Source organism: Mytilus trossulus, chromosome 3 (genome assembly GCF_036588685.1).
Source record: "Mytilus trossulus isolate FHL-02 chromosome 3, PNRI_Mtr1.1.1.hap1, whole genome shotgun sequence".
In the NCBI taxonomy this organism is placed as follows: Eukaryota; Metazoa; Mollusca; class Bivalvia; order Mytilida; family Mytilidae; genus Mytilus; species Mytilus trossulus.
In genome coordinates this window covers 22020225-22032348 of record NC_086375.1, presented here as the reverse complement: position 1 = coordinate 22032348, position 12124 = coordinate 22020225, and the positions used below count along the sequence as shown (strand labels likewise).

Sequence of the window (12124 nt, the reverse complement as noted above, 5' to 3'; positions counted from 1 at the left end):
CGGAATTCATTTAGACTTTCCTATCAAAGTTCCGTAAAAAGAAAATTTCCGAAAAGATAGCGACGGAATTTGTTTATGAAGAATGTTGCAGTATCATCAACATTATTAAGACAGCTTTCGACTTATCAAAATGTAATTGTTTTTAAGACGTAACTTAAAATCTTAAATACCTCCAAATTTTATCATATTTATAGATCAGAAGGCTTATCAGCTTTCCACAGCCACATGCAGGCACAGTACATCTAGAAATTGAAAGGGGCAGGTTCTTTTTGATAGGGTTTTTAATGTTTTCTGATTTGTGATGCCTCACAGGCACTTGTTTCTATCCATGGGAAGGTTGACTATGATCGGAATATCCATATCAATAGAAAAACTTCACTGGTGGTTAACTATTAATATATTTTATTATGTCACAACCGTCTCTGCTTTTAATGACTAAGACTAATGTACCCTTTAAGTTGAGGGGGTCTCATCCCAGATCCTGCTTACTGTTTGTCAGATTTCCCATATCCCTCTTACACTATGTTCGGAAGGAATTTTCGTTTTTTTCATATTTCCTGTGTCCTGCTTGACCATGTTGACTTCATTTTCCGGTTTTCACGGCACAATAATTTGACTTTCACATGTCACGCTTACAAAATATCAGCAATCCCTCGTCATGTATAGACCTTAATGAGCTCCACTTAAGGCATTGTCTGCGTGTAGCTAAATTTGCTTTTGTAGGCTAAGTGTACCCGTCTCTGGTTTTATAATTTGATTACTAATGTCATTGGATAGAGAATAAGATGTGAAATGAATCCAGAAATTATCACAATCAGTGGAAGAAAATGATTATTCACAGAGGTTTTAAGATTTGAAATGTCAAAATTTCGACTTTGAAAAAAAAAGTTCAATCTTAGTCATAGTCTATTCATGCATATATTCCCTGTTGGCACTGTAGGTTGTTGCTGTTCGTGTTGTTTAGGACAGATTTCTGTTTGCACTCTGAATCAAATTTGCCCTGAATCATTGTTTGCCTAGGTGATAATATTAATGCAATTGTAGGTTCTGGGTTATTAGCCTTCGAAAATAAATAAAACCAATACCATATAGTCAGCTTAAAGCCAGCCCAGGGATGACAAAATGTGAAATAATTGAAAAAAAATATGACAGATGGACACCTTTGACAACCACTGAATAACAGACACTAAGAAAGTGCCAAGACTGAACATGCTTGTTATGGTTCACATCAAGACAGTGTACATGCCTTTTGGAAACACAGAAACTGACTGAAAGATTGAAAACAACTGTTATATAGTCCTTACTTGTATGTGTTACATGTACTACATTTGTAAATGCTATTTATGTGATAAAATCTTTATTTATTTCCCAATCAAGTGTTGAACTAGCAATTTAGTTGTTGAATGAAGCCAATCAATAGAAAATCAAAGATTGCAAACATGTGTATTTAAATTGATGTTATGTTTGGTTTGGTTGTTTGATTGTGCTTTACCATGTTTACCACATAAGCAGAAAATTTACTTGTTACAGTGTAAACAACTTGGATTTTTTTCATTATAGTGGTAATGGAGGCACCTATAGAAACATTCATCAAAGATTTTGTGTGGGCTAGGACAGGTGAAACTGTGTATACAGATTTGTCAACACCATCTGTAGTGTTACTTAGAGATGTTAAAACTAGTGGATCAACAGCTTTGGCGGCTTTGTGGCTTAACATCCTGCAACATCCCAACAACTACCCTGTACAGCGATATCCCTACAGGAAACTTTACCAGGCAAATGGAACTTATAAAGTTGTACTAACAGTGGATGATGTGACGCTGACTGTTTCAATGTCCTTAGGGTCTCTAAAAATGAAAGGAGAATTCATACTGGATTGGTTTCAAAGTCATTTCTTGAAAGTTTTGGACGCATATGGAAGACCATGGGCACATCCTCAACCATTAGATGACAAATATTCCAAGTTGAGAAAAACTTGGGAGAATTTACCTTCAGTGAAACACTCTGCTGGTAAGATAGATTCATGTTATCAGCTGAATAATATTTTGTGATGCTGAATGCATGTGTCATTATTCAAAATAACTTTCACAAATCTTTTCACACAAAAGTTTTGTCGTTTGTTTAAGATTAAGTCTCTAGCACATAAAAGACACCCTTGTAGATTTCGTAAAAGAGCAGACTAATGCTGCTACAAGGCAGCACTTCCATCCGCAAAGTGAAAAGGGATTGATATAAGTTGTAATAACGTGTTTCCCAATCCACTATGAATAAATATGTTTAAACTAAGATAGGTCATGTATGTACATTAATGAAATAACAGGGAAAAACAAAGCACTGATAATTAACTTACTACATTTTTCATAACTTTATTTTGGTTATTTTTTTATATAGTTCAGTGTTATCCCCAAGGATTTTAAAATAACAATAGTCAAAATGTAAAAAAATGATTTTAAGGTCATTGTCATCACATCTAAAACTTAGAAAAACTATAATGTCAAAATAAAGTTACAATTAGATAAACTGGATGAAAGTTTTTTTTAGTTATCATTAAAAATTTATAAAAAGATGTAATCTTTTGAATGAACAGATTCCCAATGCTACACCAAATCAGTTTTTACAATTTCAGAAATTTGAATTTTTGCTTACCTGGCCCATAAACTTAAAAGATATAATTATGGATTTATATGATGATATTCTTTTTATCCTAATTTTGTTCTTCAAAAACATATACTGTAAATTCAGAAATTATTGCGTGCATTTATTATTGCGATTTTGTCATTTTAGACTTAAATGCGATTTTAATTTTCACGATTTTGAGAAAAATCCTGTTCAATTCATACAAAATAGTTCAAAATGCAAGTTTAAATTATTGCGTTTACATCTTAGTTGCATTTTTTTGGCAATAATAAAAACAAGTAGATGGAGATAATTCTGTGAATTTAAAATCATTAACTTCTTCCCTTTCAAAAATTTACTGTGAAGAATATTTTTATTTTTAGTAATTGTAATTGAAAATAAAACAGAAGTGAGTGATGGCAAAGAAGAAGCTGTCCCTGAAAACAAGGAAGAAACTAATTCAGAAAACAAAGAAGCAGATACAACAGAGGAGAAAGTAGTAGAGAGACCACCAGAGGAAAATGATGATCTGATGGATTTGAAAGAGGCTTTGCAGAATGTTAATAAAGAAAGGGTAAGATAACTTTTTCTTTAATATTTATAATTTTCTTGAAATTGTTTATTTTTTTGTAGTGAAAATTCAGCAATGTACAATTTTTTATCACTAAGGTGCTGATATGAAAAAGAGCAAACACCACCCATATTGAGGAAGATTTAAAAAAGACCCACATGTCTGATATTAGGAAAAGTGCAACGAACATGAACTCCGTCAAAGGATTGTGAAATCAGATGATATTGAATAATTACATAAAACTTGCTCTCATTAATAAATACATGACCCCTTAGTATTCTTAAAATGTTAAATATGAAAAACAATTTAATGCCAAAAAATGACATAATTTTAAATCTATATATTATTTCAGGGTTCAGATGAAGACATAATGGAACAGATAGCAAGTTTGTCTGCTGGCTGTGTTCAGCATGGTCCAGAATATATTTACATCTTGTGGAAATGTCTGTTAGAACAGTGGTTCAAAGATGCTGACAATAGGGTGTATATTGTTACTCCTCAACTAGATGTAGATCGTTTGAAGGATGTAGTCCAGCTCGTCCTGGATCAAAGATTAACAGCCAATTTAGAAGCTTTATATGTTCACCATAAATGTGATCTCATTCAGAACATTGGAGATGTTAAAGCCACTGTCCAGAAACAATATCCCAGCAAAGACCAAGTTTTTATTGAGTACAAAATCTACAGCAACATCATTTATCCATTAGCAGAATTTCAGTGTAAATTCATAGCATGTATCAAAAAGGGTAAAGTCACTGTATTACAAACCAGTGCTAACTTCCATGCAGATCATTTTGTCAAGGAGAGTGTCGATACAGTCAGTTTTCATAGCATGTCAAAAGATGAATTTCATCAGAGATTCCTCAAACCTATTTTAGCTTCACAATTTTTGCAAGTCAGTGAAAAATAGTCTGCTTCTTTGTTTTTGACATTGTGTACTGTGGATTCGTTATTATTCGTTTGATACCAATTTTCGTGGGTTTCGTGGGTACAGGTGAACCACGAATTCATATGTTCAACGAATTACAAATTTTCCATAGGCTTTGTACATAGAAATCAGAAAACCACGAATTTAGGTATCCACGAAAATGTAAATTTTCTTCAATCCAGGAAAATTGATATCCACGAAAATAAATGAATCCACAGTATTAGCTTTTGCTTTTAGGACTCTCATATAAATAATAAGATCACAGAATATTTAAATAATAATTGTATTAAAAGTATAAAATAAGGAACTTCACCCAAAGGAGTATAACAATATCTTATGCATTTACTTTTTCTACATTTGTATTTATTTTGTATGATTACTAAATGGTGGTAACAATGTTTCTGGCAGGTATGGTACAGATTTATACACACCTCCCCTCAAAAACAAAACAACGAAAACAAACTATAACTATCTACACAGATCAAAGGGAAAAGGTATGAGATGTAAAATTTCTCTTATATTTTTAAAAAAGTATTAAAAACAAAAGCTTCACTCATTTTTGCAAAGTGTTGTATGTGAAAGTCTTATGATGAAAATAAAAGAAACAGCAGGAAACCTTCTTTTGTTGGACAGAGAAATACTTTTGCCCACTATTGATATTGAAAATGACAAAATTCACCAAAGCTCAGAGCTGTATATTAAATGCAACTCAGCTCATTAAAGGTTGCAACCATATGGTTGATATGAGATTGAGATATCAGCTTTTTTTTTGTAGAAATAGTTTTTGTTGTTAGAATTGAATTTTTTATATTCCCTGCCTATGATAGATGGCAGCACATCATGTTTTTTTCTCTATTGTTTGTCCATAAGTCCGTCCATCCAGTATAAGGTTTAAAGTTTTGCTTCAAGTTTTATACCATGAAATTGTGGTGACATTTGACTCAGTTTTCTGGTTCACTAAAGATGGAAATATGGTTGAGTTTTGGAATGGTATGGTAGTATACCATGAACTTGCGTTCACATCAGCTTGACACATTTTCTTTATGATTTGAATTTAAAAAAATGATTTAGAGCTTACAGTATATCCTGATTTTTATGGTGATTCTGTTGAAGTTTGCTTAATAAAGTTTTAATATCATTAACTATTAAAGTTGTGGTCACAACTTGAAAATTAGCATAGATTTTTTTATTTTAATGTGAACTTTTTTAAAAGATACCTATTAGAACCAGATTTCATGGTTCATAGACTATTGAAACGTTATAGTATGAAAGGGTCATTATTGCCTATTCACACATATTTTTGTTTTTTATTTGATTTTGTCTTTAACTTTTATATATTTGTTATTTTGAATGATTTCATTATGTATGTTATTTTCATAGTTTATTTTACATCATTTTCTATGATGGAAGATATTTTGGGGTTTTTGGCACATGTCTTTGGTTTCTGAAGAACCACTGATAAATTTTAAATTTCAAACTGTTTGTACGTTGCACACTTTTAAGCTTAAATGAGTTTAATGTATATTGTAATTTTGTATTTTGCCAAAGATTTATCCCAAAGAGATATAATCAAAAATTGATTTATTAAAAAAGAAATCAACTAAAATCGAAACTGATCAATAAAATTGTTAACCAGCTGAATATGTTAAAATTCCTTTTCTGGGGTTTTTACTGTAGAAATTTAGATTTCATTCAACAGCTGTCAATTAAAAAGTTACAGAATTTATCCAAATTTTAAATGATATTACTTATAATTTTTGCTAGTATCTGTGATATACATTGTGATCTTTGCCATTTTCTTGCCACAAAATGTTCAATCAATGTATTTTTTAGGATATGGTCAATCGGATACTATTTGGACTGAATTTTTAAAAAAAAGTGCTGGTATTTAGGTCACAGTGATTTATGTATATTATCTAGTAATTATGTTCTCCAAATTTGTTTGGTTTGATAATGCATTAGTATGCATTTGGGACACAGTTTTATCAAATGGAAGTACAGTATAAGTTGAATTGTTGATTTCAGTCTCCACCACTTTAATATTTGGAGGGGTAGATATATAGTGCTATCTTTGTTTGTCATTTGTATTTTCATATCCAAATGTTGATTAAGAAGACTTTTGATTTATTCATATACTTGTATGTAGTATAAATCTGAATTTAGAGATTGAGTTCACATTTTGTTTTGGACTGCCTTTTTTTCATTGTGTTTTGGAATTTGGCCACAAGCAGGGCCTACAAATGGGTTGGTCTAGTTTTTGGTTTGTTTATTTAATTTTGAAACAGCGTATTAATATATATTACATAGTTCATTTGAAATCATAAGATGAAGAGTAAAAAATAAGTGTTTATTTAGTGTTTTCATTTTTGGTAAAGTTATATACATGTATTCAGATTTATGGAAGAATTTATTCAGAATTAGCCTTTTTTGACAGAAGTAGAATCTTTGTTTTCAAAATTCCAAAAGGGAACAAGTAGAATCCTTTTTGAGTTAAAATGTAGATGCCTGAAAAGCTGGTGAAAAATCATTTTAAAGGCATATTGTACAATATATAGTCAACCAGGTTGCTAGAAAGACCTAGATGTAGTAGAAACAGTTGATATTCCTGGGCAAGTTTAGAAACTTTATTTACTTTGTGTATTTTGATGTGCATCCAATTTCTCATATTTGATTGATGTCTAACTTTCTTCTTATTTTCTGATTTCCATAATTTTCAATTTATACCAAAGATAGCTTATTTCTAAGGAGAAGAACAAGACTTGATACTATTGGTGTTATCATGATTATTTGGACTCCAAAGTAATGAAACTTGTTCATGTTTGTACTGTTGAAAGCCAAAGACAGAGAGTTTTTACTGTTATACCCGATTTAAACACATGTTAGCATAAATGAGAAAAAATACACCATACACTATTTGTGCATGAAAGCATCAATTAGTAATTCCACGTTATGTCATGACATTTTTATGCCCCACCTTCGATAGTAGAGGGGCATTATGTTTTCTGGTCTGTGCCTCCGTTCGTCCGTCCGTGCATCTAATCGTCCTGCTTCAGGTTAAAGTTTTTGATCAAGGTAGTTTTTGATGAAGCTGAAGTTTAATCAACTTGAAACTTAGTACACTTGTTGCTTATGATATGATCTTTCTAATTTTAAAGCCAAATTAGACTTTTGACCCCAATTTCACGGTCCACTAAACATAGAAAATGAAAGTGGGAGTTACAGGTTAAGTTTTTGGTCAAGGTAGTTTTTGATGAAATTTAAGTCCAATCAACTTGAAACTTAGTACACATGTTCCCTATAGTATAATCTTTCTAATTTTAATGCCGAATTAGATTTTTATCCAATTTTACGGACCATGGAACATGGCAAATGATAGTGTGAGTGGGGCATCCGTGTACTTTGGACACATTCTTGTTGAATGTACTTCTGTGATATTTATATTTTTATAAATGTATACACACATACTTATTTTAATCACTTACAGTCAAATTACTTAATTTATTACACATGCAAATGCCATATTTAGAATTCAGTATTAGAATGTTTTAGATGATCTTATTGTTATTGTATATTTTACATTAAATTTTTTATTTACATGTATTTTCACAATGTTTATAAATAAATTATACACATTTTCCTTCATCTTTTTATTATACTACGCACTAGATTTTTGTTGAGCCTGCAACTTTTGTTGCAGAAAGCTCAACATAGGGACAGTGATCTGTCAGCAGCGGGGCCGTAGGAAAGTTTTCACTTGACCTCAATCTCATTTTCTGGATCAGTGAACATTTTTAGATGGTGACGTTCCCTTGTCACCATCTTACGGTGTTTATATATCAAATTGTACAATTAGCTTGTGTATGTAACAATGTTTTAGATTTTAACGAGAGAAATTTATGTATTACTGAAAAATTATTACACCAGGGTTTTCGATATCACAAACTAGTCAAAACATTTACTAAATTTTATCATCGGTATAAGGACATCATTCGTAAATATAGCTCAACATGCAGTCTTCTTATACGTTCAGGTATTTTACTTCCAATTTTTTATGAAAATATTCTTTATAAAGCACAAAGGTGTCAGTATTCACCTCAGAAACTAACAAAACCTTTGAATAGACTTATTAAGAAGGGATATAGTTACGATACTGTTGTCAGGTCATTAAAGATTGCATATTTTGGCGTTAATATTGATTCACTTATAGGGTCTTTGCATCGGAACTAAACAAATTTATTTAAAAACCAGTTGTTGGAATGACACTGGTTATTTTCTTCTCATATATGTTATGATGGTATGATACTAAACCCCTAAAAGGAAGGATTGTGCCTGATGTTCTTATGATGAAATCAATCTTTCAGTCAGTTTAACTGAAGTCTGGAGCTGGCATGTCAGTTAACTGCTAGTAGTCTTGTTATTTATGTATTATTGTCATTTTGTTTATTTTCTTTCGTTACATCTTCTGACATCAGACTTGGACTTCTCTTGAACTGATTTTTAATGTGCCTATTATTATGCATTTACTTTTCTCCATTGGCTTGAGGTATAGGGGAGGGTTGAGATCTCACAAATATGTTTAAGCCCGCCACATTTTTGCACCTGTCCCAAGTCAGGAGCCTCTGGCCTTTGTTAGTCTTGAATTATTTTAAATTTAGTTTCTTGTGTACATTGATTTGGAAATTAGTATGGCATTCATTATCACTGAACTAGTATATATTTGTTTAGGGGCCAGCTGAAGGACGCCTCCAGGTGCAGGAATTTCTTGCTACATTAAAGACTTGTTGGTGACCTGCTGTTTTTTTTTCTATGGTTGGGTTGTTGTCTCTTTGACACATTCCCCATTTCCATTCTTAATTTTAAGGTTAAATTTTGGTGGTCATGTCCATATCTCAGATACTATAAGCAATAGGTCTAGTATATTTGGTGTATGGACAGATTGGAAGGTGTACATGTCCAACTGGCAGGTGTCATCTGACCTTAACCTTATTTTCATGGTTCAGTGGTTATAGTTAAGTTTTTGTGTTTTGGTCTGTTTTCTTATACTGTACGTAATTTGTCTACTTTATTTGGAGTATGGAATTATTGTAAGGTGTACACGTCTAGCTAGTATGTGTCATATAACCTAGACCTCATTTTCATGGTTAGTGTTTGAGTTTTGGTATTTTTTAGCTCACCTGGTCCGTCGTCGTTAATTTTTACAAAAATCTTCTCCTCTGAAACTGCTGGGCCAAACATAGCCAAAATCATCATTGTGGTATCAAGTTTAAAAATTGTGTCCTGTGACCCCGCCAACCAACCAACCAAGATGGCCCCCCATGGCTAAAAATAGAACATAGGGGTAAAATGAAGTTTTTGGCTTATAACTCATAAACCAAAGCATTAAGAGCAAATTTGATGCTGTAAAATTGTTTATCAGGTCAAGATCTATCTGCCCTGAAATTTTCAGATAAATCGGACAACCCATTGTTGGGTTGCTGCCCCTGAATCGGTAATTTTAAGGAAATTTTGCTGTTTCTGGTTATTATCTTGAATATTATTATAGATAGATATTGTAAACAGCAATAATTTTCAGCAAAGTAAGATTGACAAATAAGTCAATATGACTGAAATGGTCAATTGACCCCCTAAGGAGTTATTGTCCTTTATAGTCAATTTTTAACAATTTTCATAAAATTTGTAAATTTTTATTAACATTTTCCACTGAAACTACTGGGCCAATTTCTTTTGGATAAATATAGTTGTAAGCAGCAAGACTGTTTAGTAAAGTAAGATGTACAAACACATCACCATCACCAAAACACAATTTTGTCATGAATCCATCTGCTTCCTTTCCTCTAATAATTACATAGACCAAGGTGAGCGACACAGGCTCTTTAGAGCCTCTAGTTTCTAATACTGAATGCAATAGTATTTTTAGTGTATAGAAATATTTATGATCTACATGTCAGTCACACAGGTTTTATTTGACCTTGACCTCATTTTCACAGTTCATTGCTAAGTGTTAAGTTTTTGTGTTTTGATTTCTTTTTCTTAACCTTTAAGTCCACTATATTTGTTGTAATGACAAATCTTAGATGTACATGTCTGCCTGGCATCTTTCATCTGACCTTGACATCCTTTTCATGATGTACATGTATTTTTTGTTTGGTTTATATGGCCATGACTTCATTTTCATTTTTTTTGGATCATGTTAAGTTTATGTGATAGTTGTAGTAATGCTTTATACTTAAAAAATACTTAGAAAGTGGGATTGAACACCAAACAAAAAGATACATATCTGCGAGGAGGATTTCAGGCATAATCCACCAAAACATTACTGAATAGTGGAAATCTGAAGGGTTGTTAATTGTTTGAACTTGGGTCATATTTGGTGGTATAGTTAGATTTGCATCCATGCATACAAACAAGTACCTGAGGCATTCTTCCACTCTCATTTTTGAGTGAAAGTTTGCATTTTTCCAGTGTTATATTGTCACAATATAAAGAAGTAAAATATCTTTTTGTATGCTGTTGAACTACGACTGATACATCCCTTAATTCACATATAATATGAGGTTCCTCTCCTTCAGTTATGTCTTAGTGATTATCAAGTTATTATGATGTTTAAAAATTAAGTTTCTGATAATACTGTGGATTCATTTATTTTCATTGGATACTAATTTTCCCGAAATTCTGTGGGCACAGGGGAACCATAAATTTAAATGATCAACGAATTCCAAACTTTCAAAAGGAATGTATGCAAACCTTGACAAAACCATGAACTTAAATATCAATGAATATGCAAGTTTTCCTCATTCCATTGAAATATTTATCCATGGAAATAAATGAATCCACAGTAACTTACCATTGTTAAAACTAGGACGACTCAAGAAGTCTGTATATTAATTATTTTGGTGTATCTTTTAATGATCTATTATGATAGATCATTGGCAAATGCATGCTGTTAAATTATCTATAGCTTTTCCAAGACATCAATGCCATTTTATTTAGATTTTCTTTTTAAGAGACTATCAAAAATAAATCATAAGGTATGATTGTCAATGAGACCAACTCTCCACAAGAGACCAAAAACACAGAAATGTACAACTAAAGGTCACCATACATCCTTAACAATTGGTAAAACCCATACCAAATGGTCAGCTATAAAGGGACAGAAAAGACAAATGTAAAAGTTCCCTAATAATCAAATACCAACTTTTACTCAATGTGTTTAGATTGCAGCACCTGTATATGGAGAATATATCCTTGGTTCAAACTTGGTGTGAATTACATTGGAATGTAATTTATTGAATTACAGTACACATTACATTGCAAAAATGATCAATTACACTAATTAACATTACACAGTTTTGTCAATGTAATAAATTAAATTACATTGATATGATTTTATACAGAGCTTGCATTACCATGACAGAGGGTTGCTGTTTCCAAGTTAGCTATTGAGTCAAGAGTTCCATCTGGTGAAGTTGAAATATTTCCTTAGAAAATTTTATCGACACCATCACCAGTTTGTTGATCAAATATGAAATAACAGTTTCACAGGTGACTACAGATAGGTTCCAATTGTTGGAACCTAAATCTTGAACTCCTATCCTTTAATGTAACTAATAAAACAAGACTCATCACCGGGTCTATACTTGCATGAGCAATATAACAGGCACCATATGTAGAGCAGGAACTGATTACCCTTCTGGAACACCTATTTTAGTTTGAAAGGGCTCTTAGTTTAGTTTTATTTGTTGTTTTAGTTCCTTATCTATCCTTTTTTATGTTTATTTTGGTAAGTGTCTTGTCTATTCTTTGTCATGAAAAATCATATGTCAACTTCTAAATTTCTAAAAATCCAGCTGCATGCCTTTACCCTAAATATATACTCTTGTTAAGGCATACTGGATAATCTTATACCATAAAACCAATTAAATCATTTCCAGTACTACCTTTTTGAAAAAAGTGTGTGTAAAAAGAAATCTTTATTAAAGCTATAACGTTCCATAACTGTTACAATTCAG

General features: G+C 31.8%; 1 protein-coding gene across 1 annotated transcript; it reads left to right on the top strand.

Annotated features, from left to right (window-relative positions):
- The first annotated feature begins 6 nt into the window (after positions 1-6).
- LOC134710463 (uncharacterized) lies at positions 7-7752 on the top strand. The gene is made up of 4 exons (XM_063570827.1): positions 7-132; positions 1561-2010; positions 3000-3190; positions 3540-7752. The coding sequence occupies exons 2-4, from the start codon at positions 1566-1568 to the stop codon at positions 4095-4097; spliced, it is 1194 nt and encodes a 397-aa protein (XP_063426897.1). The 5' UTR covers positions 7-132; positions 1561-1565; the 3' UTR covers positions 4098-7752.
- Positions 7753-12124: the final 4372 nt, after the last annotated feature.

What these genes read in the sequence shown, in the direction of transcription:
- LOC134710463 (XM_063570827.1), top strand. Translation starts at nt 1,566, where the DNA reads ATGGAGGCACCTATAGAAACATTCATCAAAGATTTTGTGTGGGCTAGG. An exon ending in TTCAGTGAAACACTCTGCTG is followed by an intron (nt 2,011 to 2,999) that starts GTAAGATAGATT and finishes TTTTATTTTTAG; the next exon opens with TAATTGTAATTGAAAATAAA. An exon ending in AGAATGTTAATAAAGAAAGG is followed by an intron (nt 3,191 to 3,539) that starts GTAAGATAACTT and finishes ATATTATTTCAG; the next exon opens with GGTTCAGATGAAGACATAAT.